A 26362-nucleotide genomic window follows, 5' to 3' on the forward strand; every position below is an offset into this window, starting at 1 on the left:
GATCCAGATTCTGCTGAGTCCCGGCCCCGCTGGATCCCGATCCAGATTCTGCTGGGTCCTGATCCCGCTGGATACTGATCTGGCCTGGATCCCGATCCCGCTGGATACCAACTCCGCTGGTCCCGACCCCGCTGCGTCCCGATCCCGACCCCTCTAGGTCCCGACTCCGCTGGATCCCGATCGCTTCGGGTCCCGACCCCGCTGGATCCTGATCCCGCTGAATCTCGACCCCCTCTCGACTCCGACCCCGCTGGATCCCGATACTGACCCCTCTGGATTCTGATTCCGATCCCGCTCGATCCTGATCCCGACCCGCGCTCGATAACGATGCTCAATCCCGCTCAGTCCCGATCCTAACCCTGCTCGATCCCGATCCCGCTAGATCTAGATCTCGATCTCGATCCCGATCCCGACCCCTGCCCGCTGCCCACGACTCCCAGCTATGACCTCCGCCCCGCCGGCCGTCTGTGCTTAGTGTCCAGCCCCAGTTCTGTCACATCTGCCTGCAAGGGCGTCCCCAGCCCTGTTTTCTGCCCGGATCGGTGCCTTCAGTAACTTGGCTAAAAGTTGCTAAAAGGACACAGAGCCCCCCATGCTGCCCCGCACCCCTTCTGTGATCAGCTCTCGGCTGCGGGGCTCGGTTTGGTGGGCAGCGGTGTTTGCCTGGCTCCAGGTGTGAGAATTGTCGCTGTGTGAATAGTGAAATTCCCAAGGCTGTGTGGGACAACAGGATTTTGGAGATAAGGCTTCCCCAGACCCTGTCCTTGCCCATCTGCACCGTGTCAGCGCGCTCAATAACTCGGCTGAGCAGCCCTTGCTAAAAACACAAATACCAACCATACAAGAAATTATTGTCCCCGGGTATTTCCTTTCATTTCCAGGCCCGTTCCCGTAGGCGCTGAGGCTCTTGGCAGCTGCTGCCCAGCTGTGCTCATTTTAGCTTCAGGCCATCGGGTACCAGGCTGTTGTTCTGAGCCCTGGTATGCCCTGGCAGCACCTTTCCTTTACAGGGCTGGGTTGGTTTTTCTGGGAGGTTTCTTCTGGTACGTGCTGATTTCTTCTGTTTAGGCTCGAGATGGCCGAGGTGCCAGACCCTGGTGATCCCTGTACCCCTCCTGTGATCAGCTCCTGGCTGCTGGGGCTCCTTGTGAGCTGTCCCGTTTGCTTGGCTTCAGGTATAAGAATTGTCACTGACTTAATAGCAAAATCCCCAAGGCTGTTTGAGACAACGGAGCATTTTGGAGATAAGATCTTTTCTAGAAAAAGGAGAGGAAGCACCCCCGGGGTGTTTCGGTGAACCGGGGAGTTGCCACAAGAGTCGTTTTCACCTGGAAAGGAGAGGAGAAGGAACAAAAAGGGGAATCCAGGTTCTATGGGAGGTGGTAGGCTCACATCAGTGGTGGGTGTGGAGTATGGTGGCTATGGGAACTCAGATTATGATCTCTGACAGGCTCTCATGACGTTTTTTCCATGCCTCTTATGGGAAGTTCCCCATGCAGCTTTGCTGTATGTTTTCCTTTCCTCATTCTGTGAATTTCTGTGCTGAGCCAGGTTTGACACAATTTGTTCCCTGTTCCCGGACCATCTCCTAGGAAAGATTGTGCAAGGCAGAGGCACATGCCTGGTGGATGTGGGCCACTATTGCCGAGTTCTCACTTAGGCCTTTGGAGAATTTATTTTTGCAGAAGCTCCAGCCTTACTCAGTGCAGAAATGAACAGGGGAAAATCCCAGCCTTGTCAGGGCTGTCTGCTGCCAACACGTTACTGAGCATAAATTGTGACACTCAACACTTCCTCTGTTAATTCTTGGTAGAAATCAGTTTCCTTTCCTGAAATCTGCTGTGTTTGGCTCTCAGAGACAGGCAAGACATAGCTTAGATATTAATTCTCACTTACCTCTTTCTTTTATAGTCCCTCATAGGACTAACTTTCCTTTGCCAGCAAAAAAAAAAATTCAGTTTAGACAAAGCTGACTAGTGTAAGGTAGGCCTGTTGGTATCATTGCTGGGTGTCTTTCCACAGCCAAATACTTGATTTATCCAAAAATCCATGGTATCACAAGATGCAAGCTGGTGTTTTGGGAGGTGTTGACTTGAATTGCTTTGGAATTTAAGGCTCCTCCCTGCTTGTTGCTGCCCTGTGACTGAAGGCAAAATAGCCAGGGCAGCAGCTGAGCCTGGGGTGTGATTTGAGGCTCCCTCCTGTCCTGGGCAGGCAGAGTCCCCATCTGGACATGGGGAAATGCTGTGACACTAAGGCATTTGTGCTGTGACTCAACTCCAGTCCAGTTTGTGAACTTGTTTCCTGTCTGACTTTGTGACAGCATTTTTCATGGTCATGTTTGTTTGTTCCTGCTCCTGATTTGGCTCTCTCTCCTCTCCAGGCTGCTCCAGCACAGAGGACTGTCCTCCTCCTGGAAAAGAGGGTGTTCTCCCTATGGGGTGCCTTGCCCCACACACCTGCTGTGTGGAGTAAGGTTTAAAGTTGACCTGGAAAGTGGACAGTATTGGGGAATTAAACTGCTTTCTTCATTTGTCTTTTCTTCCTCTTTAGTTAAACAAAAAGTTGGAGACAGCTGTGAAGGAAATGTGTTACAGAGGAAAAGGATGTTGAAACAGAGACCATGATTTCTAGGATGCCACAGTGGGTGTTGCTCGCCTGACTTCTGGTTAGAACATTCTTTTTAGCTAATGACTGTTCTGTGTGTGCCACCTGCATGTTGTGAGGAGCAGCAGGTGGAAGGAGAAGTGGCAATATGCCCAGGACACAGCAGATGACTTCAGGGTGTACCCAGATCACATGAAACTATTGTGGTCACTTCTTTATCAGGAGTGTAGAAAAAGAATACTCTATTTAGCCATCAATTCTTTACATTAAAAATAGCTGTCTAGGAGGGTATTGTTTTCCTCCCCAGGAATTGTGCCCTAAAACAGGAAGCTGTTTATTTAGGTGATCTGTATTTTACCAGCTGGTGTACAAAGGGTGGTGCTGTCTGAATAACCATTTCCCTCTTGACAGGAAGGTAGAAGTTGTGCTAAGGTCACCTTTGCTAAAGGGACAGCAAGGCTGAGAGTACACATTTCCAGAATAATTCAACATTATGTGGCTCAAACCATAGGATGAGAGTTTTCAGTTGCTCCTCTTCCTCCACCCATGTGGTGTGCAGGTGTGTTTTTCCAAAGAGTTCAGTGTACTGAATGGACTTTGGAAGTTGAGATTTTTTTAAACTCTACTTAAGGTTTCTTTTTGCTTGAGAATCCTGCTCTAAGGTCTTTTGTTTTTTAAATTTGCCTATAGGAACTGTGCTGAGCTTGGCTGGAGAATCTCTTTTCCTGATTAATGCAATAGAATGTATGATTGAGCTGTCTTAAGGACCTTCTTAAGATTATCTAGACATTTCATGGTGTGCAGTGTAAAAGTGTGATTCCCCTCACCATCCAAATGTGCTGTATTCGGACACTCCATTCCACTTCCAGCATGTTTGTGTTGTGTTGGTGACTGACAGCTGTTTATTTTGATTTTTAGCATGAGAGTTAGGTAATCCTTCACTATTGAGCACTAGTTAGGAACAATGGTGGCCAGCCTGTGTTATTTCTCTGCCAATCTGTAATTTTTGTATGGAGAATGCAACTGGCACACCTTGAATGTGAAAATTAACTTCCCAGAACTAATATGTTTCTCCACATGCATTTTGTTTTTCTTCTACTTCTCTCCCTCGTGGTGAAGTTTCAGGAAAGGACATTTCAGTGGTGCAGTTTTGCTCTCTGGGCCCAGTTATCCTGTTGGTCTCTCTGAGTGCCATAAACCCATGGATTTTCTGCATTGTTCCAGGGAGGAGAATGTCAGAATTTTGAAAGAGAACACTTGAAGGGCAAAATGAAGGCAGCTATTCTATGGCCATGAGTGTACAGAACCATATTATGATTTTTATGACTGCATTTTCTCTCATTCTCTTGAGACACAGTCACAGAACATTTTCATGTGTTTGAGGAAGGGAGGTGGATCTACAATCTAAAAAAATATCATCAGTAAAGTGACAGGAATTTGCTCTCAAGGTTGAAAAGTACATTAGGGATCAGTTTAATTTTTTCTTCTGTTTCCAGAAGCCCAAGGTCAGTTTGCCTGAAGGATTGTGCATGCAGGTGTGACATGGACAATGTGTGTGGTCCCTCCACACCCCTCTCCATCCTATCACAGCAGAACTTCCCTGGGAGGGAAAGCACTGTCCTGTGCTATGCAAGGGGATTATTTGGTGAAAGGGGTATATGTTGAGGGGTTCTGATAACCAGGAGCCCAACATATTGTGCTTGTTTGGAGAGGAAGTTAACAGCTGAGTGAACAGTATTTGTAGCCACAACACAGAAAGCTGGTTTTGAAAGCATCTTTGTGGTGGCTGCTTTACCTGGAAGGACGTACAGTGAGGTCATGGCCACATGCACACAAATACAGGTGATGTTTAGAGGGTTTGGGAGCATGGAGTACTTCTGGCCACCTTGTGCTACTGAGACTGTCTCCTGTCTGGCAGATGTCATGGTATGGACCACTCTTTGCACATTTGACCCCATCTGTGTGCTTTTGTTCCTCATCATCTACTGCTCCTCACCTCTGCTGAGTGTCCAGAGCTGGAGATCTATGGGAACTGGGCTCCCTGGCTGCACCAGCAGTGATTTTTATCAGCTCCTCTGTGATGAAGTGAGGGTAATAAGGAAGGGTAGTAACCCAGCACAGATCCCTCCCTCATGGCCTTGGATGCTGAGGTTCACTAAAGGGTTAGTGACACATGGCTGTCCTGAACAAAGCAGGTCAGCAAACTCCCCCACAGCCTGCTCCAGGTTGGTTCCTACTGTTACCCACACATGTGCTGTCTTCAGATCTTAACAGTTTTTTAAGCCCTGAGCAGTGCTCCTTGTCACTTCATATTATGCCAACAGGCTCAGCACGGTGCTGCCTGGAGATCTCTCCTGCCAGTGTTTGTTTGTAGGCACAGTCCTAGCAAACACTGAGGGCATGTCTGGATCTCAGCTCACACCCTCTGCAGCTGTTTATTCCCAAAGGAACCTGCAGTTGGAAAAGCTGCTGCACTTTAGGGATCTTTTTGGTTGGAGGTGGGCCAGGGGGGAGGCTACAAGTTCTCTCAGGATAACTTTGTAGTGCTGGAGGAGGCTGAGAACCAGATCTAGTGGAGCTGGCATCTGAACCTGGCAGGTGGGAACACGGCACATATGCATTGCTTCCCTGTTAAGAAAATATTTTATTGTCTACAAACCAGAGCCCAAGTGCAAATTGATGTGGCTGCAGGCTATAGCGTTATGGTATTGCAGGTGCCCCTCGGGTTAAGGGATGGAAACAGATATTATCAAGCAAATGCTTATGGTCAGGCAAAGTTATCAATGTGACAAGAGAAACGGAAATAGTTAAGCTGTGCTGTTAGGTTTCTCCCCTCCTCTTTGTCAGTGTGGGTTTTTGAGCTTGTCGCTTACACAGAAGAGCGAGGGAGCGGTTTCGTGTTCCATCCCGAGTGATGCAACACCCGGCCGGATAACCGCGGCGGCGACACGCTGCCAGGGACAGGGCTCGGTTCGCTGTGAATATGAGATTGTCACTTGTGGAATGCTGCAAAAGCGGATGCTGTGTGCCCGCTCCCCCCACTTTCTCTTTTCCTCCTTCTTACCCCGCTTTCCCTTCCCTTTTTTCCTTTTTCCCTTCTTTCACTTCTCCCCCGCCCCCCCCCCCCTCTTTCGCTTTCCTTTCCCTCTCCCTTTTCACTTCTCCCTCCCCTTTCTCATCCTTTTCCTCCTTTCCATTTCTCCTGACCCGATTCTCCCTGCCCTTCCCTCCCCTTCCCTCTCTTTTCCTTTAACCCCTTTCTCCTTTCGCTCCCATAACGCAGTGACCGCGGCAGTGCGGGGGTCCCAGCCGTGCACAGCGGGTTCCGGAGCCGTGTCCCCCCGCGGTGGCTCGGCCATCAGCTCCACAGTGTCCCCGCTCCGGCCTCGCTGCTCCGCCAGCCCCGGTGTCGGTGCGGGGCCGTTCGCAGCCCCGCTGCCGGTCCGGGTGCGGGGCATTCCCGGCGGGGCGGGGGCAGCGCCGCTCCTCCCCCTTAGTGCGGAGCCGGCCCTATAAGGGCGGTGGCGGCGGCACGATTCAGGCAGAGCCCGTTCCGCCCGGACCATCCGCCGTTTGTCCCGGTACAGCCCAGCTATGCCGCTGCCCCGCGTCCCGCTGCGCGCCCTGCTCCTGCTCGGCCTCCTCCTGCGAGCCGCCGCCGCCGAGTCGGTGAGTCCTGCCGGGACACGGGGAAAGGGGAGGGTCTGCCCCGGCAGCGAAGGGCTCCCGGTCCCGGGGACTGGAGGTGACCCGCGAGACTCGGACCCCACTCGCCAGCAGCCGAGAGCCGATGCCAGCGCTGCCCCCCCCCCGGGCGCTGTGTCCCTGCTGTTTGCCCTTCTCCGGGAAAAGAGAAGGGGGGGAAATAGGGAGACGGCGGTAGGGTCGGCGATAGTTCCCGTTCTTCCTCCGGGTCGCTTGGCTCGGACGCTCGATCCTCCGGCCGATGTCAAGGCAGCGTGGTGCCGCTCCGTGCCCGGTGCCGCTCCGTGCCCGGTGCCGCTCCGTGCCCGGTGCCGGCCCGGCCGTGCCCGGTGCCGCTCCGTGCCCGGTACCGCTCCGTGCCCGGTGCCGCTCTGTGCCCGGTGCCGGCCCGGCCGTGCCCGGTGCCGCGCTGTCCCCGCGGCTGTGCCGCTTCTCACGTATCCCGTTCTGCCCCGTGCTCTGCTGTGCTTACGGTGCTGCGCTTACAGCAGTGCAGGGGACCCGGCTACCTGGTGGAAATGAGTTCTCTCCGTTGCAGCTTTAATCTCCCAACTTCTGGTCATAAAAGTCCTTTAATTCTCCTTTTCTTGTGCATGTGTGGTGGGTTGGATGTGTGCGATGCGTTACAGCACCTGGATGGGCTTTCCAGCCGTACCTGAGTTTGGTTGTGCAGTACCTGGTGCCTTTCTGTGGCTATCAAACATTCCTCGCGTCCACCTGGGAGTGAAAAACGATACATTACCGTGGAGGATTTCAAAATCTCTTAAACATATAATGAGGTGAAACATTTTGAATTCGTCAAGCTGGCACACGTGAGGTCTTCGTGGCGAAGCGGAGGTCTAGGATTTCTGGCTTCCCCGCTGTTTGTTTGTTTTTGTGTGTGCCCATCTTGCTGATAATGCAATCAGGGCAGATTCCTCTGTTAGTGTGAAGGAGCTGCTAAGATTAAGGTAACTGCAGGAGATCAGGGGTTCCCAAAGTAGGTTTAATCATCCACATTGGATTGTTTTGGTCTGAAGGCTGGGTGGGCAGATCAGAACTGATAAGGCTCTGCTTCTTTCTGGTAGGGACACATGGCTGAGGGGTTGCTGATTGTAGAGCAGGAATCTCCCACAGAGAGCATCTGTAGTCATTGTCAGCTACTCTAAAACCAAGCAGCCCAAATCCACTTTAATCTGGTGTGTTTATCCTTGCCATTAAGCACGTGAATCGGTCGTTTGGGAACTGGCCCAAACTAGTAGGGCAAACCTTTGGGGCAGACAGCATCTGGAAGTTGCACTGACCATGTTTGGTATGAAATGCAACCTGGTGTCCCTGGGGACTGGACTGGTCTGCAAGCATCGTGTTTCTGCAAAGACAACAAATTTTGCACACGTGTGGTCTGTAAATCCTTACATAGAATTTACGTGGAATATTTATCCGTGTCTTTTAAACTACCTAAGATTGAGTGTATGCTTGAGAAGTAACACTGGCCTACTATAAAGCCTAATCCAAACAAATTGTTTGGGTTACAGGCTGCCGGGGAGGAGACAAGGATGACACACGGTTTGGGAGAGTTCTGCTGGCACTCCTCCCATATTATTTTTTTTAATAGCACTGCCAAAACGTGCAGAGCTGCACAGCATGTGGCTCTTGGTTTTCCTATGTGGGCAGGGTGAAGACAGGTAGCTGTTTCTTAACAAGATGGGGATTGTATTTCTTGTGCTTATGTAAGACCATGGATGTTGAGAGTGATTCGGTGCTTGAAAATTTTCCCCAAGCCTGTACAAACAAAAATGCCTTGGCTCTTTTCCCCTTGAGCAGTTTTCTGGTGTAAATGGGATTTCTCCGTGTGAAGCAATCATGGATGTGTAAGAGGGTGGGGAGTATGACTGAAGTGCCCGAGTGTGACGCTGGAGCTCGGGCTGTGGGTGGGTGGGTTGTGTTAGAGCTTTGTGTGGGAACATTGCCTTCTTCCCGCGGGGCCGAGGGGGCTGCAGCTGATGCCTGGTGTCACCAGGTGGTCCCCAGCCCTCTCCGCTTAAGTGCCTTGGAAAGCAGAGGATGTGTGGGCAGGATGCTCCCCTCTGTGCTGTGCAAGGATGGGCTTCCTGCAGAAGATACTTGAGTAGGGGGGTGGACACAAAGTCACCAATGCATCCAAGATGTGGGATCAGTGGAGTTAACAAAGGATGTGAGGTCTGCCTTGCTTGGGCAGTGGGGTGTCGCTGAGCTTTCCCTGTGCATTCAGCATCCAGAGGTGCCCCTGGCAGAGCAGGAGGGAGGCAAGGGGTATTCCCCCATGGCAGAGGGTATTCCCTCTGCTGCAGGCTTGGGCTCTGCTCGGCTTGCCTGCAAAAGGGCCAAGTGCCCAGAGCTCAGCAGGGCTGTAGCAGTGCATGTGGGCTGCAGGCTTGTTGCAGTTGTCCTACTTTTGTGCCTTGAACTATGCAGGAAAAGTCTTTGTGCAGCACCACATCGTGTTTGTGTGTCCTCAGCAGTGCAGAGGAGCACAAATCCAACCCAGAAGCTGCTGGCAGAGGTTTGCTTAGGGAGAGGCGGGGGAGGCTTCGTGCTGTTTGTGGGCTCTGTTTGCTGGTTTAAAGCAATCATGCTCAGAGGCCTCCTGATTGGCAAAGCTGGTGTCTTGTTGATGATAGCTGTGTTTGGAAAGTAGTGCAGCATTATTAATGTTAAAACCGGTTTGGCTTGTCCTGCTGCCATTGATCCCTGGGGCCTGTTCTTTCTGCTCTTTGCCCAGTTTCTCATCTGTCCCTCCCAATCAAATCAAGACATTGCTATCTGCACGTTTTACTTTATTTTACCTTTACTTGCAGTGTTCACATTTAGAGCAAGTCTCTGCTTTGCTTCAATCTCCCTGAAACACAGAGCAGTGAAATGACTGTCTGAAGCAATGCCCTTAGCCCTGAAGGGGAAGGAGCTCATGACTTCTGGAAGTCAAACCTATAGCTGTTAGGATGAAATGCTTGTAATGGGTAGGAACAAAACTTCTTTAGCACCTTATACTTTCTTGAACTGCATGCTTAACTCCTGGAGTGGGAATCCAGGGCTGCAGGGTCCCTCACAGCTGAGCACCTTGCATGTGGAGGTTCCCATGGGTAGGGAGAGCCACCCTGCAGCACTTGGGGCACAGTCAGGGAAACAGCACTGCTGCCCAGCTCTCCTCTGTCCCACGTGCTGCCAGCTCCCATGCTGGAGAGTGCTTTCCTGTGCTTCAGAGCTTTCCTGAACCTCTTACGCAAGAGGCGCACTGGGGCTGAACTTGGTACTTTTCAGAGCTCTGATACCAGAGGCTCATTCACCCTGGGAAATAAAGGCTATTAGCCAACCTGATTGCTCTCTTTCCTGCCCCTCCTGTTGCTCTCTCCCAAGTCTTGGCACTTTGAGAGCCTGTGAAGGCCTTCATCCAGTTCAGCAACAGGGAAAATGTTTTTATGTGTCTTTCCCTCTTCCTTCCCTTCCAAGCCTCTGTTAATGGCTGTACTATTGCCTTGAGCTGTTTGAGTGGCATGGGGAGGCCACTTGCTCTCAAATGCCTGAACTAGAGCCTAATGTGACCTTGCTATGTTTTTCCTGTAGTGTCATACTGCCTTTTCATAATGCTTGTGTCCCATTTCCACCACAAGCTGCTAACCTGACTTTCAAATTGATGGTGGAGGGAGGGCACCCTGGCCTGCTGCTTAGCATGCAGGCTTCAGCCCAGCTCCTACAGCTACTTTTCCTTCCCTTTTGACTGCTGTTGCTGGTAAATGCTCTGTTGGAAATAACCTGATGGCTTGAATCCCCTTTACTCTAGGTTGTGTTTTATTTTGTATGCAAGTTGTTTTTCCTCAAATGAATGGATTGATGGATTTGGGATTTAAGACTTTTTTTGATTAGTGATAGTATCTGTACCTGTGAGGGTGGCATGGTAGCTGTGGTTCCATGGTCTGCAATGTAAATTACTTGGATTGACTTGTAAGATTACTTGGTTAAGTTATCTAGCTCTGTGATCCCCAGCTATCACTTCTGCCAGACTAAACTCAGCATCCATCCTTCAAAACACTTCCCAGCTCTTGAGTTCACATTTATCCTCTTGAGCCTGTGCTTAGGTCTTGCAGCTGCATTCTCCCCCTCTACTCAGTACATCCTGTTCCTTTATGCCCTGTAAGAACAGCCGGGCTGTGCTGCTTTTGCAGCCTCAAACGAGAAGCTGGTGCAGTTGAAGCACTACAAAACCAGGGGGACAAACCCTGCACACGCCTGACCTCCGGGCTGCTGCTGAGGAGCATGTGTGGCTGTTTGTTTGAGACTCGCTGGAATGCAAATGCTTGAGATTAAGGATTCAAATGATTTGCACTAGAATGAGACTCTTGTGATGAGACTAGGCTTGGTGGCCCTGAATAGACAGGGCAGCCTAGTTAGTTTCACTTGTAATAGCCTCTGCTCTGAGGGGCTGTAAAAGATCCTACACTAATGAGCAGTTAGGGCTGTGCTGCTAGGTTAGTTCAGACTTATTTTTCTGTCTTTAAGCTTGTGCCTGGATGTTTTTCAGTAAATGCTGCTGGTCAGAGGAGCAGCTCTGCTGTGTCGCCCTGACTTGCAGCAGTCACACTGTGACTCAGGTTTCTGGCACTTGGCTTGGCATGCCAGCTCCCAGGACACTGCTGTCACCCTCTGAGTAACGGCCCTGGCCCCTTACCCAAAGCAGTGACTCAGACACTGCAGCACAGAGGTGGATCTCTCTTTTTTCTTTTTTTTTTTTTTTTTTTTTTTTCTGGGGCTAGAAAAGGGGTGTCAGGCAAAACTGGCACTGCTGCTTGGCATCCAGTCTGTGCTGCCCTTGGCACCGAGTGCCTTTGCTGCTGCCTCCTGTTTAATCTGGTTGTGGCTTTGGTGGGCAGAAAAGCTGTGGGGCTCTGACATGTGACTGCTGCCAGCAGCTGAGTTGGTGTTGGTAAAGAGATCAGAAAATGGCCCTGTCTTGAGCAGCAGCAACTTGCTCTGGCAGCTCCGTGGTTCCTTCATTTCCAGGCAGATACTGCTGGAAACAAGAGTTGCATGGGAGGGAGGAAAGCAGCAGTATTATCTGAAATGACTGAAAGCTTTCAAAGCAAGCTAAAGGAGCACAAAGTCTCAGAAGAGGGGGTTGAATACTTAATCCTGAATCTGGAGAAAATGTCAGCGTAGGAGGGGAAAGCACGCAAGATGTGGCTGCGTCCCTCTCAATTTCTGAATGCTGGCTGACTTGAAAAGTGTGCTTCTTGCAAAAGTCTTTATTTTTGCTGGAAATATGCACTCTTGTCAGTTTTATCCTTAAATCCTTTGAAGCTGAGACTCTGCTTATGAAATGCCAAGAGGCTGTTGTTAGACAAATTATTGGGATAGCTTAAAAATCAAAGCAGTTAATTAAAATCTCAGGGAGACACTCCTTGGGGCAGGAAGGAGACTGGGAGACCCATAGCACTGTTACCCAAGCAGCTGGTCTTATGTCAACCAAAACCACGGCTGCTTCTTGCTTAAACAAATCGTGTTCTGTCAGGGAGAGCAAAGCCTTCCATGGGAAGGATTTTTCTCTTGATGTTGGTCTGCCTTACCTGCTGAGGAAAATAGGTGTCTTCACCATGGTTCTTCTAAAAGTGCTGTCAAACTTGAATTTAAAGAGATGTGGCCTTGCCCCACTTCCCTTGCTGTAAGGCTAACCCTGCCTCCTGCCCTTTAGCTGCTGTTACAGTCAAACTAGAGCAATAAAGAGCAGTGCTATTGTGCATTAATGAATCTGAAAGTGCTTGGACTTACACTGAAGTGATCTGCACAGCACAGTAGCCAGAAATGTCTGTGCAGAAAGTGGTGGCTGAGTGGCTCGAAGGAAAGCACCAGGTGTGGTGCTGTGCTGGCTGGAGAGGAGTGAGATCCATAGGTGGAGAGACAAATCCTGACTGGTGTGGTGCTGGGAGGGTGGCAGAAGCTGCTTTAGTGGGCTAATGTCCTGCTTTAAAAGCAGAGAAGCTCCTACTCTCCTCCAAGTGGAAATACAGCCCTTACTGATGTCAGGAGCTTTTGCTTGGAAGATTCTGTTCCCCGGCGAGGTAAATATTTATTGCAAATGCAGAGTGTGCAGCGGAGCAGAGTCTGGAGCCAGGATCTCGCAGGAGACTGTTTGTGTGCGGGCTGTTCTTGGCGCTAATTCCGAATTTCCTGAGGCTGAGTACGAGGAGCTGGTCCTGCGTGTTGGTTACTCAGACTTGCTCGTCCAGCCGAGCATGGGCTCTGCAGGGGAAGGAGTGACCCAAACAATACTTGGGTCTCTCTGCTCTGGCTGTGCCAGGTGTGCTCAGGGAGGGCTGGAAAACTTCTGCTGGGTGCTCACCCCCTGCTCAGAGCCTGAGTGGGAGTTCAGAGCCCTCAGAGGGAGGGAAATGCTTCTGGAAGTGACAGGTTTCCTGAAGTACAGCTGCGTTATCCCGAACAGCACGCGCTGTGTCTGCTGCTCTCTGGGCCCGAGCCAAGCCACAAGTAGGCAATGTCTTTGTGAAGAAACAAACCAAAAAACCCCCACCAAACCCCATGCACTGAAAACCCAGCCTCTGGTGCTGCAGCTAGCCAGGAAAATCCCTGCTGTTGAAATGTTTGTTTGTATAAATGCTCACACGGGTATGGCTGATAGCGTAGCAGCAGCACTCCACTGTCTCGAGTGCTTTTGTGCAGATAACTTCCTCCACTGCTGTTCTTTGCTGGCACCTTTGCCAGCAGAGCAAGGCTTGAAATAGCATAACTGTGCTGGCAGAGCTCAGCTGCCTGGGCTAAGCCTAAATCTTTGGGCTACTACTTCTGATTAGATTAAAATGGACCGTGGGAGGGAAGCATTTGTAGGGTGCAGCATTGGGAATCTTGACTGTACAAACAGGCTGAGATTAGCTGCATGGTGAGCAGATAGGAAGGGCACTCTTTGAAGTTGGGTATCTGCCTGGCTTAATTTTGCTAACTCTCTGGCATGAGGGAGCATAAAGATCCCAAAAATGCACGTCACACATTTCTTGCCAAGTGGAAATGCTGCTTGTGTGCGTGCTCAGGGAAGCACTGGGGTGTAGCTGTATTCTAGGAAAGGGCAGTGAGGGCAGGTCTCTTCCTGGCATGAGGGGGAGGTGTGACATGTGAAATATCCCAAGTCTGAAATGTCAGCATGAAAAATCATCTTTGATGGAAAAGCTGTGTTGCTAGGACATTTATGTCCTTTTTTTTCCTCCACTGACAAGGATGCAATAGACTAGGGCAACTCATTCTGAGTTGTGGGCTGGAAAAATTGTGAATTCCTTTTTAAAGCTTGAACAGAATTTTTCCAGCTGCTAAGCTGAGCTCTGGACAGTCAGGCATATGAACTACTTACGATTAGGTTTGTAAATACCATAAAAAATATATAATCTCTTTATGAACTAGGTGTGTATCATGGCCTGTGACCGGGAGAACCCTTCGGGGTGTGAGATGTCTCTGTCACGGTTGTTTTCCTCTTGAGTCACATGAGAGCTGCTTTATCCTCTTGTAGTTTTCCTCCAGACTTTCTTCATTTGCTTCAGGGCAAGTGATGGACACACAGCCATCTGCAATTGCCTGCTGAGCTTTTTTATATCCCTGAGCTGGAGTGGGAAGCGTGGTGATCTCCTTCCCACTTGGGCTCTGGAGCTGGGAATTGAGTGTTTAGAGCAGCTATTTTGCCACCATTGCAGTAAACATATTCCAGCATGTGCCTGTTTAGCACAGGATTCAATATTTATGGCTTTGCTCTTGGCTGATAATCAGGCAGAAAGCAGTTAAACAGAGTTCATTCCTTTTTAATCTCCCTGTCCTCTTGCAGCATGGCCGGTGTGCAATGCGAGCTGGAGAGAACAGGCTGTGTGTAAGCTCAAAGGTAACTCAGGTTTGACTTTGTAAGTGCAAGGAAGCCTATTTGGAGCAGGCAGGGCCTGGGAGGATTCATCCCTGCTGCCCCTGTGCCAGCAGGGGCTCTCCAGAGCCCGGGATTACAGTGGAGTTGTCACGGGGATTGTGGCTCCGCTGCCGCATGAGCCCTGGGGAGAGCTGCTTGTGGTGACACAGCTTAAAGAATCACACGGGGAGAGGGGCAGGCTGGGCTGGGGTAGGGCTGGATGTGCCTTCTGCACGTGGGATGCCAGTGTGAGCCCTCTGGAGATGGAGACCTGCAGGGACAGGGCAGGGCAGCCTTTCCTGAGCTCGCCTCCAACAAGTGATGCTCTAACCAGCTGAACAGTTCTCCAACCTGCATGTTGCTTCTGCCATCTTATTGAGCAAAACCCTTGTTACTGAGAACAATTTAAGAAAATGTATTTTCCCCTCTTTGGGGAGTGCAGTGCTGTGGGTACTGGAGCTGCCTGCAAGCCCTGGTGTGTCCTCCACTCTGATTTCTCCCTTAGTCCTCAGTGCCATGGATTTACCTCTTTGGGTCACTGTGCTGGGCAGTGGCTGTCGGAGGAGATGGGCAAGGCTGTTTGTGGCCCTGCTCTAGGTCTGCTTGGAAAGAGTTGAGCAAAGGTAGTATTTAACTATGTCTGGAAGCCTCAGGTGATCCTGTCATGCAACTAAATGCAAACATATGCCTGGATGGGAGCTGTTTAACTTTTGTCCCTTGGCACAAAGGCCAGTGCAGGCTGTGTGTGCTGAAAGTTATGTGGGACAGACTGACCAGGAATTGGTGGTAAAATGATACCTCCAGGCATGGTCACAAGGAGCTGGCACAAGTGAATTTTTGTATTATTTTACTGTGGCTGATGTGTTAAGGGAGTTAGGTGTGACTTTGATTGAAATGTTGATATTTGCTTTGCTCTCAGGACTAAAATGACTTTTGTGTATTTATTTTCTTCTCCCTTACACAGAGCTGAAGCATGGAGTGAGGCAAGGGAGTGAAGGGTATCTGGGAGGGGGATGTACACCCTTCCCTTACTTGTCTGAATGGAGCTGTCTCTGCTGGAAGCTCATGTCACTTCTAATAAGGTTTTTTAATGCTTATTCAGATGGGAAGATAGAGCAGTCTTTGCCTGTTGTCACTGCACACCTCCCTCCTGTGGAGATGAGCTCTGTTTGGCTGTTCCACACTGATTGACCTGCCCTGTTTCCAGTGCTGTGTAGCTCCTCTGCTTTTGGGGGGCTGTTGGGGCTTCAGGGGGGTGAGCTCATTCCTAACCCCTGTTCTTTCACATGCTTGGCGTGAGCTTTAAAACCTTCCTGGTTTGTGGCTGCTGCAAGAGCTGGGTGGAAGAGAACTGTATGGAAATCCCCTCTCTTGGGCTTGGTGGTTTACAGAGCTCTGCATCCTTGCAGCTGCTCACGTTGTTCAGGAGCCCTGCCTGGCTATGCTGATGTGCATGGTGCTGCTGTGGGGTGACATCTGTCTGTGACAGCACAGGCTCTGGGGAGGATATTCTGTGTATTGCTGCTTGCTGCAGTGAGATGGGGTGATCTGTACAACTGAGTGCAGAGCACCTAAAGCCCTGGGACCAGCTTACACCTTCCTGTCCCTGCAGGCTACACAGAGTTAGCAGCTCTGTGCCTCTGCCCTCTTCTGCCACCTCCCAGGCTGGCCCAGCTCCATCTGCTTTTGTCTAGGAAAGCTTGACTTTCACCTTGCTCCTGTTTACTCCCAGGTTTATGTACACAGTGCTGGGGAGGGAGACCAGGAGCAAGCACTGGATCTCCATGCCAAAATTATAAACTTGATAAAGGGTTCTGTACACTGTGAATGCCCCAGTCCCTGCAGGTCTGGCTCCCTTTGCAGCTTGCTGGCTGTGACCCTTCAAAAGGGCTTTCAATGAACTCTGTGTTTGATCAGGGGCAAGGGACAGCTGTAAAAGCCAGTTCCATGTCTGGAAAACTTTGTCTATTCCCCAAAACATCATTTGGGGTTTTTTTGAAAGGATTTGCAAAGGCTGTGGTGAGGATATGTGGGCTGGGGCAGGTGAGCTGCCTGGGTTTTTTTTTTTCCTTGAACTTGGCTGGGGAAATTACACATGGCACAGAAACTTTGCTTGCTGCCTAAACCAATAGCTGATCATGGTTTGAGAAGAGGTGAGTGGTGTTCTGGGGCTGTAAGGGAAGACCCCAGGAGCACAAAATGGAGTGGGATGGATTAGGGATGGAGCACAGCAGGGCTGTCTGGGGTCCCAGGGGTGCTACTCCTGTGCCTCCACTGAGCAAAAAGTGTCTGGCTTCATACAGCCTGTCTCAAAACATGAGGCCTCTGTGCCCAGCTTTTCCAGGAATTTCACAGTTCACGTGCCTGACCTTCTGGTTGTCTGGCAGGGAATAAACTTTTTTTTTTTTTTTTTTTTTTTTTTTGCCACTGGCAGGCAGGAAAAGCTTCTGCTCCCCAGCAAGCTGTTTAATCTCCCTTTGTGCTTACTGGGGACAAAGCTGCTTAACGTGAGGAAGAAATCCTTGAACTAGACTCCTGCAGGAAAGGTTGATTCCTGTACAGACCCCTCTTAGAGAGGACCATATTGATAGTAGGACTCTACCTCAGCTTCCAGGGTGAGGGGGGGGCTGTGCAGGGACTCTCCCAGCAAGTCCCTGGCTGGCTGTGGTGTGGGGATAGCAGGTTATGGGAAGCAGGTTTGGAGCAGTGCTGGTGCCCTTCTCCAGCTGGCAGTTCAGAAGGTGTTAAGCTGGATGTGGCCAGGGATGACTTGGCAGGGGCTGACCATCCTCTTGTGGCCATCTCAGAGATTTTTTTTCCTCTTGGATGCAGCCTGCAAGCCCAGAGGAAGTATGGGCACCTTCTGTGGTGCCTCTTCACCAAGCAGCAGAGCTGCAGGGAGGACTGTGTGCTCCTGGAAAGGGATGTACTTTATTTAAACAATACTCCAGGAAGCTCTTCATGTGGCACTTGGGAAGCCCAAAGCTCTTGCTTTTATGTAGTGTGAAGGTGCCTGTGTGCCCTGTCACAGGTGTGTATGTGAGGAATGTGCCTGTCCCAGATCTGCCCTGTGAGCACTGCACTCCAGTGTTAACTCTTCCTAGCCTGCCTGTGCCCCAGCTCCCAGGCAGGGCTTCCTTCCTAGAAGGACATGCCTTGAAACCTGGAGAGTAATTGTGGAGGTGCCCAGCAGTCCTCTGACTTTCCTGTCAGATGAACCTGTAATGTGAGGCCACTGCCCACAAGAAAAGTTTCCTGTACTGTTTGAGAGGTTCTTGTGGCTCCCAGGAACTTCCCCATCCTTGCTCAAGAGGATGATGAAGAATGAGTTCAGGGAACGCTCCCATATAATCTTATTTATGCTTGTGAGTCAGTAATTTCCTTGTTATGTACCCTGCTGGTAAACACTGTCTGTCCTGATTTAAATAGGGATTTTTGATAGGCAGACCTGGTGTGTTGCACAGCATGCACTAATCACTGTGGCTGTGTGCCACCACTCAGCTTGTGGCTGGGCTGATCTGATAAGGGCTGTCCAGCCACCCTGAGGCTTAAACCTGGGTTTTCTTGAGCTGCCCTTGCTTGGACATTCCTGGCTGTGACTCATGGTGAAGTACAGGGTGAGCTGGCACCGGGGTGTGGCTCACAGAGGACTTGCCAACATCAGTCTCTGCCTGGTGCAGGACTCTTAGGGTCTGCAGCAAACGTGCTCCCCATTCCCAGGAGCTGGCTTCTTCCTGCCCCTCGATGGAATGGCCAGAAGCTGCCCTGGGAACAGCTACTGCATGCTGGCAAGCAGTTTCTATTGCAGGGCTGGATTTGGCTGGGTTTCACATATCTTGAAATGGATTTGCCTTGGAGCAAGTGATCTGTAATGTTAGGAATGCCTGATTCCAGGCTGGGAGAGGATTTCTTTCCTCCCAGCCCCCTTCCCAGCATCTAGTGCCAGGCTTGGCATAGCAGGGAGAGTGGGTCTGGGAGGAGAACTGGCCTCAGCACTTTATGCCCTCTGGGCTGTTCATCTGATTATCCTGTAGCAGGGTTGCTGGGGAAACAAAAAATGCCTCAATAAGCAAAGGAAAGCACAACTAGTGCCTCTGCTCCTGGTGCAAAATGAGAAACATCTTGTGCATGTTCATGGCAAATCCCATGTGCCAGGGGGCAGGGGAGTGGGGCTGGGAGCAGGGCTGTGGCTGTGGGCAGAGGAAGCTGACACATGGATTGTGGCTGGTTGTTTGCCCTGGTTAGAGATTGATAGCGGATGTAATTCATCACCTCTGGGCTGTGGGATGGGCCACACCTGGCCAGGTGAGCAGGAGGGCTCATCCCAGCTGCTCAGGGCTCGGTGGTGCTGCCATCCAGCTCTAATGTCCCCACCAGTCTCTGACCCTCCTCACCCCACTGAGGCTGTAGCCTGGTAAGCTTGTACATTGAGAAAAAACATCAGATGTGCAGGACTGTGGAATGCTCTTCTGGGAAGGCAAAACCTTCCCCAAGACTTCCCAGTTGTCCTGTGAGGGCAGCAAGAAAGAATGTTGTCAGCTTAGCCCCCAGCTAAGGGACCCGTTCATCTGCATTGTGCCCCTTGCCTTGGGGGAAGGGGTTGAGTTCCCCTCCATGGTGATAATTTCATGTCTGTGGAAGCATCTGGAATCTGTGGGGTGATGTTGAGCAACCCCAAAGCTCATACCTGTGGTACCCTCACTGGCCTGGCCCCAGGGCTGTGGGGTGAGGAGAAATAGTTCTGGCAAGTTGCATAACTTTGAGGGCAGGAGATTTGGGCTTGTGGCTTCTTGAAGGTCCAAGTGCAGATGAGCTCTGGTGTGCAAATTGCCATTGTGGCCAAACAGCTGATATCTGGGAGGCTCTCCAGCTTTTGTGCTCTAACTGCACTCCTTGAGCCTTTGCATCCTGGGGATATTTGATGTTTGTTTGTTTATATGCTTTTAAAAAAGGTGATGCAGGGGAAGCTCTTCCTTCAGGCAAGTCATTATTGATAGCAAGTGCTCTTGAACTCGGCTTGTATTGCACTGCAATTCAGCTGAACTGACAGAGCAGCTTTTAACCCTTGGGTGATAAAATAGGCTTGTTCTCACTATAAACACTGAGGAACTGCTTTGGCATGAAGCTTTGGTGCTGTGCAAAAAACTGACCTACACGTGCCAGGCTTTTTTTCCTGGGAATGACAAGTCCTTCCAAAGTCTCTTTTATCATAAACTGAAGGTATTCTTTTTCCAAATGCTTTGCCACAAACTCCTGGCTGAGATCCTGTCATGGTATTTTCACCCTGTGTGTTCAGGTGAACCTGTTCAATCTGTAACCCTCAGGAAATTCCCCTCCCAGACTGGCTTTGACTTCTGAGTAATTCTAGGGAAATTCAGCTGATAAAGATAATGCTTTTGGTGGAGAGGAAGTTCAGCATTAAATGTTTTTCTGGTGGAAGTGATGTGGTCAGGCTCTGAACCTTCTGTGAAATACTTCTGGAGAATAGTCTCATATTTAACATGTTTCCACTCCCATTTACAGGTGAGAGAAACTGAGACCATGGATGCTGGATGGCTTGACTACCCTGCCTCTGGAGACTTGCCAGATGATGAAGACATTGGTGAATTCAGGCCTCACTTATCTACTGATGGATTTGATATAGATGAGACATCTGGGTCAGGAGGTAAGTGGGATCTCCCTCAGCTGTTGCTGTGAAATTTCTTTCAGCACCAGCCCTTGAGTGATGGGATAAATCACAGCCAGAGCTCCAGAGGAACCACAGTGTCAGGTGGAGATGAAAACTGTGACTTGTAGTCACTCAGATGAGAACAGTGAAAGTCATGGTGCTGTGATGTTGAATCACTCAGAGAGGGCAGATGGAGTCCAGCCAAGCTTACCTTGCTGCAAATGAAAAGGCCTTGTGCTGGCTGGATCTTTTTCCTGTTGAACTCCAAAGAACTGCTGAGAAACTTTAAAAAAACCAATCTATTGTTGAGGCGGTGTTAAAAGGCTTAAAGTTAATATCTCAGCTGAGGCCAAACAAGGTAAAGGACTAACTGGTGTTCAAGTGAACTCTCTGTGACATGCAAAGCTCCCTGCCCAAACCAGTTTCTGTAGCTCTGTGTCCCTTTATGTGAATATTTGTTCTCTAGAGTAAAAGAACAAGTGCTGGGATCGGTGCCTGACATGTTTGGGCAGATCTGGAGGTTTGGTGAAGAATCCTTTAGGGATGGGTGGTGGGAGCAGTGCCCTCCATTGGCATCACCTTGTAAACCATGGCACACCTGCTCTGCAGGGGCCAGTGGGCCCAGCTGAAGATCCCTCCCAGCAGAGAGGTGCTGGTTTCAAGATTACATCCCATGGTCTTGTGCAATCCAAGTCATTAAATGGTAAATAGTACTAATTGATAAGAGGGAATTGTAGAGGACAAGAGTCCTAGTTTATGTGCAGTTGCTGATGTTGCAGGAAGTGTCTGAATTCTCTAGGAACAGCATGTAATGAGACAAACTTGACAGCCTTTTTCAATTCTTTTTTCCTCTTTTGCAGACTACCTAGACTCTGAAGATGGCTTGTATCTGACCACCATGGATACCCCTGTGGTAGGTATTGCCCCTGTATGATTTTAAGCAGCATGTAGCTCCTCTGGTCTGTCTGTGAAACTTTCTGAACACCCTCCCACCCACAAGACGTGGCATTGAGAGGAATCCACCTGCTTGAGCAGGCACAGTGTGCTTGTAATGCACTGAGCAAACTTTCTATGCCCTGCACACCCTCTTGGTTTCAGCTGTGGGTAGGCTGGGTGCTGCTTGCTGATGGGTGTGGTTTGTCTGTGTTCTGTAGATATCTGACAACTCTATCCCTGGAGATACTGGGAGAAAGATAGAAGGTGAGAAGGGAAACACAATGGTGGACAATGAAATCATTCCAGACAAAGCTGTACCTGTCAACGAGAACCTGTCCAACAAGATCTCCATGGCAAGCACAGCCAACAGCAGCATCTTTGAAAGAACAGAAGTCCTTACAGGTAATGCTCCACCTTGTCCTGGTAAATCATTAATACTGAAAATAAACCAGCTTCTGTTGTTCCCTGTTTCTCTGGGGAGCAGCTCCCTGCTGACAGGGGAATGAGTTGTTTTACCTCTGTGGCTACCTGTGGCAGGGTGGCTTCTGCCTCCCAGTCCTTAAGCAACAGCAGAGCCTGTTGCTGTCTTTGGGATAAAAAGCTTGCTTCTGAGCCTGCCAGCTGACTGTTGGCTTAACTCCTGTGGCAGCTGCCCTGCACCCAGATACTGCCTCAGCAAGATGTCTCTGGCCATAAAGCAGTGAAATCATAGACTTCTGTATCAAATACAGGCATTTTCCCTCCAACCTCTGCCCAAGGTCTGCCTTTTCTGAGCTTTGCCAGGAGCCAAGCAACCCCTCTAAGGGATTCTAGCTCATGGTCAGCTGTAGGAATCTGAGTACCAATGTCTAGAGCAAAACCAAGTGACTGCCTTCCCTCAGCATGTGGGACAGGTCTGTCTCCAGCATATTGCTGCTTCAAGCACTTGGCCTGATGGTCCAAGAATAAACCCAAGCCCTTGGTGCTGATCTGCAGCCATCCTCCCAGTCAGAGAAGAGATTGGAAGAGTGGATTGCAAAACTGTCTAGCACAGCAGCTGATTTAGTGCAGGGAATAGGTGTCACAACAAGGGGTGAACTTCAGTCAAGTCTTGTTGCCACTCTTTATGTGAGGAGAGAGGAAACCTTAGTGGGTTTTTGCAGGTTTGTGGGTTTTGGTTGTTTGGGTTTTCTGTATTTTTTTTTTTTTTTTTTATGAGGGAAGTGGTGTTGGTAATTGGATGTTGATGAATTGAAATACAGAGTCCCCAGCGTGTGCTGACACAGGTAGTTAACAAAACATTCAGATTGAGCTGTACCATTTTTCTTGTGAGTTGTGGTGGGTCTTTTTTGGATGGGGTTTTTCTGTTTTGTCTCTATACAGAGAGAAAGAACATATTCTTGTCAACATTTCTAAACTGGAAGATTAGCTCAGTCTGGTTAATGTGGAACATGTGATCATTCTGTGGTGGGACTGGAAGCAATCTGGCCTTTCCCAGTAACATCTGCTGTTGCTGGAAGTGCCAGCACATAGTGACAGGCACATGGACACTGGGGGCTGCTGCTCTTGGAGCAGATTTGGTGATGTCACTGATGCTTTGGAGTTGTCCAAGACTTATTCCAGTGTCTTTCCTCCCCAGCTCTCATTGCAGGAGGAGCAGTGGGTCTCCTGTTTGCCATCTTCCTGATCCTGCTCTTGGTCTATCGCATGAAGAAAAAGGACGAGGGCAGTTATGACCTGGGGAAGAAACCCATCTACAAGAAAGCCCCCACAAATGAGTTCTATGCCTAAAGCACCTTGTGCCCATCAAGGGACAAACAGACTGTATGGAAACACTGTGCCCTCAGATGAGATGTGCTGAACAAATGCTTTTTTATTTGTTGGATTGAATTTCAAAGTGACTTTGAGAAAAAACAAACTTCCTTCGTGACCCTTCCCATCCCACTCAGCTAACAAGGGCCCAATGAAATACAAAGAGTCTGAAAAAAAACCTCAGTGTATTTTTTTTTTCCTCTAAGTTAGTGTAAAAAGAATAAAGATGCCAAATTTTCTGCTTGGTTTTATAGAGGGTATATAAACACAAACCAGACTGTATGGAAGCAAACACCATGTGTTTGCATCCAGCATGCTGTGCTGGGATTGGCTGCTTCTATAGAAGATGGCTTTTTTATTTTATTGGTTTTTTTTTTTTTTACAACTCTTGCTACTAGATGTCTTGCAGCAGGCTGTTGATGTGAAGCATTTTTGTGGAGAACTATTTATGAATCTCTTACACTACAGATAATGTTGCCTTATCAGGGAGTAAAGGCCCATAAGGGCTCAATATCCCTGAATGCCATAAAGGGCCCAGGGGAATGTCTTCCCCAGGAGATTTCTGTCTCTTCCTGTTGGCCCCAGGCAAGGGTCATTAGTCCTCAAAATCAGGACAGCCAGTTGTGTTTGGCTATGGTTACACCCTTTCCTTGCCTTCAGTCTCTTACCTTTTTTTAAGGATTGCTTGTAGGATTTTTTTATAACAAAATTTTAAAGAAAATAGCCTAATGTTTATATAAAGTTTGTAGAAATTGTTTTGAAATAATAAAAAAGATAATCTACTTTTTTAATTTCCTCAGATTTATTTTTTCAATCCCTTTGTGTTTCCTTTGGCCGGGCATTTCTCTAGAGACGCTGTTTTATATGATTCATATTCTGAACTGAAGCAGAGTTAGCTACAGAGTGTTACAGGTTTCTTCTAGTTCTATAGCAGCTACTATAGAGGGTAAAGATATTTATGGTTTTCTCATAATTTTTCTAGGATTTTTTTAAAAAATAGAATTATTTATAGTTTCTGAAATGGCTGCTTTCTCATTTGGTAACTTTTATCCTTTTTATGTAAAACACTAATATAATGAGTCTCTGTGAAAACTATTTAAGCTTTATTCTGTGAATTTCAATTACAAATTCAATGCCATAACTTCTGTATGCAAAGTTGGATGCATAAATATGATTGAAGTAGGGAAAAGACAAGAGTAATTCTAGGCTGTAAGATATTACAATCAGTCCTATAGAGCTATATATTATATATTTTACTGAGATATATACAGATGAGAATGGGAAGGCTGGAGTTAATTCTTCAGCAGCCTTAAGGTGTGGTGTGTAAGAGGCTTTTGATCTTGTTTGTGCTGCTGTTTGTCCAGTGTCTTGTGTAGAGCCCCAGGGGCTCCATGGCTGTGTCCTGGCTCCTGGAAGCAGCTCTGGCCAGGGTGTGCCAGGTTTGATCCACTGTCAGAGCAGAGATCCCCACCTGGAGCTGCCCTTGGAGCAAGCACTGGAAGTGTGGGGGTGATGACTTTGTGTCCCCTGTGGAGCTGTGCTGAGCCCTGCCCCTTGGGGCAGGCTGGGTCTGAGCTCTGCCTGGGTGGGAGCAACAAGCTTTCATAGGGGCAGGCTCTGAACTCCCCACTGTGGGTCTTTAATATCCCTGAACGTGGCTCCTACCTCCACTGAGAGTGGGGCCAGCACCCCAGACTCCCAGAGCAAAGGGTGATGTGTGTCCTGTGCCTCTGTGTCAGGAAGGTGTTGACAGAACCACGAGCAGAGTTGGGTCCTCCATCTCTTGAGTCTGATGTGATGTGAGACAAAAATCTGAGTGTGGGTCCCCAAACTGAGCACCTGAGCAGGCAGCACTAAACCAGGCAGTTGCAAAGGCTGGTTGGAAATCTTCATGGCTCCTGAAGCCTCCTTCCTGAGGCTTTGCTGTAGGCTTGAGGCCAAATCCAGAGATGTGATAGAAAAAAAATGCCCACCCCTTCTTGGGGTGAGGCAGGAACATGTGTTGAGACATCAGTGGCAGAGGAGAGGTCCTCCTCCGGGTGACTCACTTGGTCCCAGTACAAGTGTGTTCAGGGAAGCTGTGGGCTCTGGGAGGCTCTGAAAGCTGCACAGAGTTCACTGGAGGCTGGACAGGAGAGGGAGGGCTGCAGTGCCTGTGGACAGCTCTGCCAGGCAGGCAGGAGCTGGGGCTGCTTCTCGGGATATTTCAAATCTCTTGTGTAATTGCTCTTGGGGATTTTCCACTGTTACTGGTTTTTATTATTTTTTTTTTTTCCCTTGAATAAATGGTACTTTCTAAAACTGGCTTTTTGGACTGTTTCTGATCTGAAATTACTTTTGGGAGCTGGATAACCGGGAGCTGATGTTTGTGTAACTACTTGGTTTACTGAAGGGGGAGGCACACTGGGACTGGTGTGGTGGCCTGCAGCTCAAAGGGGCTTTGTCAGCAGCTCCTGAGCTGCTCCAGTCCCTGCCCCATGCCTGAGTCCCATAGGACCAGCAGCCCTGGGGCTCTGGAGCTGCTCAGCTCCTCCAGACAAATAAAGCAGAGACAGCACAGTGCTGTGGGATGTGTGTCCTGCCTTGTGATCAGTTTTGTGATGGCACTTTGAGAGCGCTGTCCCCTTGTAAGCAGGAGGGGCAGAGAGAGGTAGAAGGAGCCCTGTGCCTGTCCCCTCAAATGAAAGCAGTGTACTGGGTATTTTGCTTAACCAAGTTTCAAGCCATCCCTGTTTAACCACTGCTCTGGGTACAGAGCTGATCAGCTGCTCTGGGAGCAAGGCCACAGGTGATTTCATGCTGTTTGGGACTAAAACAGCTGCACTTTTAGGCAAACTCTGGAGGAAACTGCTCTTTGTCCAAGCCCCTCTGCTCTGTCAGCTTGGTGCTCTCAATGGCTAGGAGCCACATCTCACCCCAGACAGGTGGGAGAGCAGGGGCTGTTCACTGGGAACAGTGCTGAGGCTCCTCAGAAGTGCTGCATTTAAAAGGATCATCATCCTCGAGAAAATCTAATTCCCTTCTCCCTGGTGGGAATTCCTGCTGCAGGTGCTTTGGATTAGCACAGGCAGAGGAAACAAATTGGGACTAGTACACAGCTCCCTCAGGGTAAGGGAGTAGCACATGCTCTTCTGCTCCTTGTTGCCTGCTCTGTGCCAGGTGTGCTCTCAAAGGTCCTCTGAGAATTTCGCCCAGTGCTAAGAAAAGCAGAGCCATGTGCTCCCCAAAGCCTCCTGTGCTCCGTGGGAGCTGCTGTTTGTCAGCACATCAGTGACGTGCTCCTGCCATCTCCATGTTCTCGTGGCTCTGACAGCTTCTTGGAAGTGCTGCTTGGAACAACCTCTGTTTGTCACTTTTTGGTTTTTTCTTTTTTTTTTCCTTTTTCCTTTCTTTCTCTCCTGGGCTCCGTCTCTTGGTTGCAAGAATCCTGTGTACTTTCCAAAACTGCCCTCAGCGTCAAAGTGCCTTGTTTTTGCAAAGCAATCTGGCCGGGTAGTCTGCAAATCCCCAGAGCACAAGCCTGGCTGCCTGCCTGTCCTTGCAGAGCCCCAGTTCCTGAGATGGATTTGTCACCATTCCCTCCATCTGCCTTTCTGCCCTTCTAGCTAGCTTGCCTGTACCTGGTTGTGTGCTGAGAGGTGCTAATAGCTTGAGAATTCCTGGTCCTCATCTCTGACCTCGCAGATAGCACTTTTTGTTTTTCTCCTTTGTGCTGCTCTGGTTTCAAAGCCAAAAGGCTGAGGATCTGCTTT

General features: G+C 49.4%; 1 protein-coding gene across 2 annotated transcripts; it reads left to right on the plus strand.

Annotated features, from left to right (window-relative positions):
* The first annotated feature begins 5562 nt into the window (after positions 1-5562).
* Positions 5563-24916, plus strand: SDC4 (syndecan 4). Of its 2 annotated transcripts, XM_079321702.1 has the most exons (5): positions 5563-6276; positions 19739-19880; positions 20744-20796; positions 21038-21221; positions 22438-24916. In XM_079321702.1, exons 1-5 carry the CDS (start codon positions 6202-6204, stop codon positions 22587-22589), a joined length of 606 nt encoding a protein of 201 aa, XP_079177828.1. In that variant the 5' UTR covers positions 5563-6201; the 3' UTR covers positions 22590-24916. The 2 variants fall into 2 exon arrangements, with proteins under 2 accessions (XP_079177828.1, XP_079177827.1); XM_079321701.1 differs by lacking the exon at positions 5563-6276 and having other exon boundaries at positions 19643-19880.
* Positions 24917-26362: the final 1446 nt, after the last annotated feature.

This window comes from Erithacus rubecula, assembly GCF_903797595.1.
Source record: "Erithacus rubecula genome assembly, chromosome: 18".
In the NCBI taxonomy this organism is placed as follows: domain Eukaryota; kingdom Metazoa; phylum Chordata; class Aves; order Passeriformes; family Muscicapidae; genus Erithacus; species Erithacus rubecula.

Coding starts and splice junctions, on each gene's coding strand:
- SDC4 (XM_079321701.1), top strand. CDS start 19,658: ATGTGGTCAGGCTCTGAACCTTCTGTGAAATACTTCTGGAGAATAGTC. Junction 19,881..20,743: donor TGAGACATCTGGGTCAGGAG/GTAAGTGGGATC, acceptor CCTCTTTTGCAG/ACTACCTAGACTCTGAAGAT. Junction 21,222..22,437: donor AAGAACAGAAGTCCTTACAG/GTAATGCTCCAC, acceptor TTTCCTCCCCAG/CTCTCATTGCAGGAGGAGCA.